We start from the raw sequence: 7,538 nt of genomic DNA on the forward strand, positions 1-7,538 counted from the left end.
ATTATAGTAAACTTTAAAAATAAAATAAAATAACTAAACAAACATAAAGTGTAATTTAATTTGTGATTATCCTAATTTGAATATTATATAAAAAATCACATTCAAATCTGAGTAAATCAAGCCAACAAAAAATCCATCCGAGCAAATCAAGCTTAAAAAAACATGATTATAACTTCAAAAAAATTTTAGAGAATTATACAATAATTGAGATTATGATCTACAACAATTCCTTGGACCAGGTATATAAAATAAAAAAGCTTTGTAACGTGTTCCAACAGAACATGTAAATGGAAAAATTTGCACTGTGCATCGTTGTGAGACAGTAGAAGAAACTTTTAATCTCTCCAAGAAACTATTTTCATTTATAAGAAACTTATGTAACAGTGGATTTTAATGGTATTGATATTTTCTATATGTTTGCAGCTAGCTAACAAGTGTCCCAATTCATTACCACTAGGTGTCCCAATTCATTACCACTGCAATCAGTCCAGCTCCAGTGAGTACAGCCAAATATTTGTAAAATGGTTTGTCAAATCGAATCACACCTTTCAGAGGCTTCTGTATTAATCCTTTCATCAGAAGATGGTTGATGGCAACATAAACGAAAACACCGCACGCAAAACCCATTGAGATTGCAAAAATCCAGTCTGCCACTCGGCCCTCTGTAGTGGCGTCAATAAGTATTCCAATGGCAATTCCAATGGGGCTCGAAATCGCAAAGGCGAAGGCGTACGCTGCACAGGAGAGGAAGGGCCTGTTGGGAATTATGCGCAACAGGGCTATGCCCATTGCAATTGCAGCGAATATCTTGTGCAAACACACTGTCCACAGAGCTTTCCAGGCGTCACGCTTCGTCGCTGTGCCAGACCACCGAGTTTAAGTTAAATTGCCATTCAAATATGCATTAACCGGGCAATAATTTGCAGGTCGAATAGTACACATCAAAGCTAGGGAGAGGTGGGAAAACTTGCCTGCAACACCGATGGCGATCCCTTCAAATACAGAATGAAAGCACAGTGCGAGTATGAGCAATAAACTGTCTCCAAAGGAGGTCTTCTTTACCATTGAGGCCGTCATCATGTGCGCCACTCCTCCATTTGCTGTTGGGTGGTCCGTCATGTGCACTCCATTTGCTGTTGGCTGGTCCTGATACTCTCAGAATCAAGAATCAAGACCATTTGATCATATAAATGAAAGAATTAAGTTTGTTATTCATTTTATTTCGATTTTGATATTAGATTTTGAGAATATTTCAAAATTTCAATCTTGGAATATTTCAAATTTCCAAATTAAAATTCAAAATCCAGAATTCTTGAAGCTATTAAACTTTTCTATAGGAGGAGAAAGGGCAAAGATTTTGCTTGAATTTACTGGATGTATTGAATTTATAATGAAACAGCAAAGATTTATGTAAAATTTTATGGAATTGTTTATTTGTGAGACTTTTTGTAGTTTTTGGTTAATTTTGAGCATAAATCCAAGAAAAATATGATCAAATCTTGATTTGTATTGTTTAAACTGGTTTTTTATTACATATATAGATTCCGCACCCTTAAAAATCTGTATACACATTGTAAAGAGATTACTTTTCAAACTTGTGATTTCAATAAATCCCTATCAAATTTTTTAGACAAAAAAAATCTAAAAATAAACCAAATAACAAAAAATAAACCAGAAAACTTTTCAACTTACCTCAAAATTCAGTGTTGTCTGGTCCATATGTTTGTGCACTCCACTTCCAATTTCACCATTACCTAGTGATTACAACATTACTGCTATCGATCAATCAACAAAATATTGCAAAATCGAAACAGATATCCAAAAGCTTGGCAAATTAAAATCAGATACTCACGGGCCGTTTCTTGAAGAGGAATTGCACTGTGTATGCTGGATGACTGATCTTGCTTTTCATACAGCCAAACGATGATGATGTCTGCGAGCATGGTAACAAGGTAGCCTGCAGTACAGAGCATGAACGCAAAAGGATATGTCTTGTCTGTCAAATCTCCAAATGTTTCTACAGAATCACTGAGAAAATGCATCCAAGCCGTCCCCAGGAAGACGCCAGCTGCGAACTGAGTTCCCAGCAAAAGAAAGCTCTCGTTCCATCTGTAAAAATAGGGGGAAATGCCCCCTGCAAATGTGCCCACAAAAACTATGATGAGGCACCAGATTTTAACTAGAATTAGGCCTTTTGCTCTCAAGTTTGGGGTATCGCTGGAAACCTCATCATCATCGCTGCCTCCGTGGGCTATGACAAATGGAATCAGGCCGCAATTGATTATGAGCATAACTGCACTTTTAGTTGTTGCAGAAGTCATGGCTGCTGAGATTGTGCTGAATTTCATGGTTCTCCTTGCTTCTTGGTGTAATGGGGATTTTGGGTCCGCTAACTTAAGGGAACCGCCATAAATCCCAACGCGCGAGCGTGTGTAGTACAGTGTAGTACTTATAGAAAAAATCCTAAAAACTGTACTATAAATTGGTTAGTCCATGCTTTTGTTTTGCTGACTGGAGAGGCGGCCGTGGAAAAAGTCTGCGCAAACTTCGCACTGACTACCATGGAATTAATTTGCTTCCCGTGTTTTAAGATTTTCGTTGCTTTAAGAAGGGCAGATTTAGAGATAAGATATCATTTTCTATCTTAGATTCCTTTGATTTTTGGGACTGGCTTCAATCATAAAAATGTGAGGGAGAGCGAGCCGCGTGTGTTGAATCTCATCACATATTTTTTATTCTCTCCCACAGGAAGTGCAAGGGAAGCTACTTGCACCCTAACACATATCACACATTGACTTCCAGCAGACTTTGTAAGATTTACATCTCATGAAGTCAGGGCGTTTTCATACACACAAGTTCGCAAATATCCTAAATACTAAATATGTCCATGGAACAAATGAATAAACACATATAAAAATTGGATTATAATTAGATGGCAGATTTTGGAATATCTTACAAATTTAAGGAGTAAAAATAAATACAAAGAGTTAACTTTCACTTATTTTTATTAAAAATTGTAAATATATATATATATATATAAATTAATATAAAAATTATTTCATATAAATATCCTTCCTCTTCTTATTATAGTAAAATTTCCATATTTTATTGTTTTGAAAAGTCATTTGGAGGAAAAGCATTAATATGATTCACTAACAACCTAAATAATTATGTTATATTTGGTAGTTATTATGTTTTATTTTTTTTTATTTTTTTCCAAAAACAATTGTGTATCTTTCTATGTATTTAGAGAACAAAAGTTACATATAAACTATGTACAATGGAAGCCAAGTTTCAACTAAAAAGACTAGATAACTATGTACAATGGAAGCCAAGTTTCAACTAAAAAGACTATATAGACAATATACCCATAGTATCTAAAACATTAAAACAATTACCAAGTAAAATTACAATGTATTTTCTGAAATAAGCAGCACTAAATATTACTATAAAAAATTTAGAAGTGTTTAAGATCTAATATGTAGTAATAAACTTTCCACCTAAAACAAAAGAACTTTTTGCTCATGAATGCCCACATCATGCTAAGAAATAGTCCAATACAATAATTACAAAAAATGTTTCAACATGACTTTATAAGTGAAAGCAAAGTTATAGACTAAAAATCTAAAAGTTTGAGATAAGAAGAAGACTTTTCCTTCCAGTCAAACTGGTGCATTGTCATTCTTAAAAAAAATAAACCATTTTCCAGAGGAAAGTCCCCTCTTCAATAAGGAATATGCCTAAGAGTTCCATTCCTTGTGAATATGCCGAAAAGAGAGGTATTGGAATTTATTCTTTATATCTATTATCATGTCCTTCCAAAAAGATAGATTTAATACCTGTAAATTTGAAGAGACTGACAATCAATCAATTATACATTTTGAATCACCAGAAACTTGTAAATAAGCAAACTTTTTCAATGTTGCAAAAAACATAAGTGCCCAACAAGCAATGATTTCTATCTTAGCGTTTGTTCTCAGTTCTATATTTAGCCAAATGCAAAATGAATGAATTCCTGAGAGTTTGATAAAGGCACCCCCACCACATAATCCTAAGTTTGATAAAAGCACCTCCACCACATAATCCTTCTTGAGATACACCACCAAAGAACCCAACAGAGAAACACTGAGATATCATATGATAACTTATATTTTTGACAAACTTGGCTTCTGGTAATCTCAAAAATTTCTTAAAGAAGCCTACAATGTAGTGAAATTTCTTTTCAGGTTTGTAGGATAGATCTTCAAAACTAGTTTTGTTTGTCATTTTCTAGATACCCCGAGCTATAAAAATTGGCATGGTTTTATATTTTCCCATCTTTAAATCCAGCCAATGAAGGCATGATTCAAAAGAATAGGAAGATCTAATGTTCGAAGACTTGGAACATATAAGGCATCTTTCAAGACATCATTAGCAAAGGTGCACTATATAAATAGATTGTCCATGTATTTAGGCTCAGCATTACAAGGACAATAGACATTTGCGTGAGTGAATCCCCTTCTCTGTAGATTATCCCATGTGAGAATATAATTACCCAGAGTGAGCCAACAAAAGCATCTAAGTTTTTGCAGTAGTAACCACTTCCATAATTTCCTATGCCACCAAATATCTTTGTGATCTAGTGAGGAAATGGAAATTGATTCATAAGCCAATCTTGCAATAACCTGGCCTAAAGAGGTATTCCAACTCCAAATTATGGAGTCCTCTTCTTCAATTAGTAGGATCTCATTAGACTACAATTCCCTTACAAAAAGGTCCCATTCAACAACTAAGTTCCCTTGTAAACCCAAATCAACTGAGTTTTTCCAGCATCTAAAGAGGGTCGTACATGGGACGAATATCTTAACATTGTTGATCTTACACAAACCTTCTGTGTTTAAAAGGGAAATAAGCTAAAGAGATAGTTTATAAAATTCAACACCTCCTATCAAGGGATCATTTCTAATGATAGTTTGACTAACCTTACGCACCTTTCAGGAAAGCACATGGGATTCACTCAATGAAACTATGAGATATCACGTGTGTTCGTGCCATAGTAAACAATACCCTTAATTCGACTACATATTGGAAAATACCTCTAAAAATCACATTATTTAACCCCCTACCAATATGAACCAATACACCTTTCCAATTTAAAAACCCCCTACTTTCAATACACGTTTTATGTATCCATTTTTTCATTAGCATTTTTTTATACCCCTTTATATTTTTTCATTAACTTTGAGCTCCATTTTTTATACATACAAATATAAAAACCCTTTACCCCCCATATATCCCCCAATATATTATGTCATTTTCTCCTCAATTTATATCCCCCAATATGAATGCACATGGTATGGTATTTCTCCCCCATTGAAGCTCCCGTGTAGGAAAGCTAGATGAAGAGCCAAGGGAAAGATTTCATAAGGCCCCTCCAGGTGATAGAGCTAGAATTATATACCTACTTGACATAGGATCTCAGCAAGTCAATGATAGACCTATTTTTAATATATTTTTCCTTGAAAATGAGATTCTAGAAACTAAAACCAGTTAGTGCTCTCCAAAGACTCTTCATAAAGAGGGATAAACCAAATTAGTGTAGATTTTTGAAGCACCAACCCCCAAGGGACTTTGGTTGCTATAAAATTCCTCATTTAGCCAAATGAATACCTTCCTTTTCCTTTTTTCCTATCTAGAGGAAATTAAACATTCTTTGTCTAATTTTCCTTAAAATAGATTTAGGGATCTTTGAGAGTGTTAACCAATACACTAGAATACTCTCCAACATGAACTTGACCATAATCATTCTACCTCCCAATGATAACCACCTATAACACCAATTACCTATTCTACTTTCTACCTTTTAAATTAACCAAGACCAATCTTCCAAGTGGTAATATTTTTGTTTCAAGTAATAGCCCAAATATGTGAATCATTTCTCTAATTCTTCCACGTTATAGCGAAAAAAATATTTAATAGAGGCTAGGGTCTCTTTCAGAGTCCTATGTTGTAGGAAGGTAGATTTCTGGCTATTGACCTCCATGTCATATGCTTGGCTGAAAATAAAAAATATTCTAGAAAAGGTCTCCCATTCATCAACACTATCTTCCCCAAAAGGCAAAACGTCATCCACAAAAAGATGTGTAATATACAAATTTCTAGACGTCTTGACTCATTTTAAATAACCATTTCTTTTGGCTTTAATGATCATTCTACTCAAGTCTTCAATGACAAGAAGACATAACATAGGTGAAAGTGGGAATCCTTATCTAAAGCCTCTAGTGGGAAGTTTTATGAGCTTACCTTTTAATCTCTTTGAGATGATCTTAGTAATAACCTTGTAAATCAAATTGCACAAAGAAACTAGTCTAAAATCATTAAAGGTATATGGTTCGAAGAATTTGGGAATTAAAGTAATAAAATTAGCATTTATGGCCCTAGAAACAAGCCCAATTTTTTTAGTCCTCCTCCACTACCTACGATATGTCTTCCCCCATTAAGTAAAAAAAAAGCAAGGTATAGCTCAATAGTCCACCCAACAGAGCCTGTGATTTTATCCTTTTCAAAGGATTTTAAGACCAAGTTTACATCAAAGTTATAGGGCCACCAACTATGGTTGAGTTCGTCTCTGAGAAAAAACTAGGAAAGTTTTGCATAGCTATGTCGCAATCGAATTATTATCAGGGTCTTTGAAAAGGCTAGAAAAGGGATCCTTTGCAACCTTCTCCAAATCCTCTTGTTTCCTTAATATCCCAAATAGAATTCAAAGCTCTCCTAAAATTTGCAAAATTATGGAAAAATTTTGTGTTTCCATCTCCTTCCTTTACCCAAATAGTTGTACTTTTCAATCCTCATTTCTCCTCTTCAACTTTAAGTAACTAGGTTTTTCTCTCTTCTAGATTACAGAGGTACAATTTCACTTCATCATGAAATTTTGAGGAGATATAGGATTGAAAAGTGTTGTTATACTCTTGTTCAATAGAACCCAAATACCTCTCCCTCTCTTGTATTTTATTCTTTGCCTAGATATTGACATGTTTTTTGAGTTTGTTCATTTTGAACACCCAAGATTCCATAGTAGAAATAGAAGATCTAGCCGATAGTTACTTCTAGCACGATTTAACTAAAGAGATTAAACAATCATCTTTCAACTAGGAGTGATTTAATTTGAAAGGATATTTAATGGAAGAAGCTTCAAAATCTAATTGTAGGAAAATAGGGAAATGATTAGAGATACCTTCATTACAGACCTAGTACAGAAATTTACCCATCCTGATCAACTCTTTTAGCTATTTGTTTTTCTCCTAACCACCCATTCCTCCAAGTAGGAGCTAGGGGAATTGGACAAACATCGATAAGATTTTATTATTTAATTAGCTGAGAGAAGATTGGAGCTAAGTGGTCAATCTGAGCATTAACCCCTCATATTTCATTAGTAAAGGTAGTGAAATTCAAGTCCCCGGCTAATATGAGAGAATGTTCCAGCAGTAATCCACTATCTTGTAGTTGTCTCCAAACCACCTCTCTATCCACATATAACCCATAACAATTAACAAGTA

General features: G+C 34.4%; 1 protein-coding gene across 2 annotated transcripts; it reads right to left on the bottom strand.

The window, feature by feature from the left end:
* Window positions 1-244: 244 nt before the first annotated feature.
* Window positions 245-2,588, bottom strand: LOC149155367 (zinc transporter 11-like). 2 transcript variants are annotated; one of them, XM_089445437.1, is made up of 4 exons: window positions 1,853-2,588; window positions 1,693-1,754; window positions 972-1,146; window positions 245-857 (listed from the first exon to the last, which is right to left on the bottom strand). In XM_089445437.1, exons 1-4 carry the CDS (start codon window positions 2,346-2,348, stop codon window positions 454-456), a joined length of 1,137 nt encoding a protein of 378 aa, XP_089301563.1. In that variant the 5' UTR covers window positions 2,349-2,588; the 3' UTR covers window positions 245-453. The 2 variants fall into 2 exon arrangements, with proteins under 2 accessions (XP_089301563.1, XP_089301564.1); XM_089445438.1 differs by having other exon boundaries at window positions 972-1,112; window positions 1,692-1,754.
* Window positions 2,589-7,538: the final 4,950 nt, after the last annotated feature.

Source organism: Pinus tabuliformis, chromosome 9 (assembly GCF_031772625.1).
Source record: "Pinus tabuliformis cultivar Carrire ecotype Pingquan chromosome 9, CPIR1, whole genome shotgun sequence".
NCBI classification, from domain to species: Eukaryota; Viridiplantae; Streptophyta; class Pinopsida; order Pinales; family Pinaceae; genus Pinus; species Pinus tabuliformis.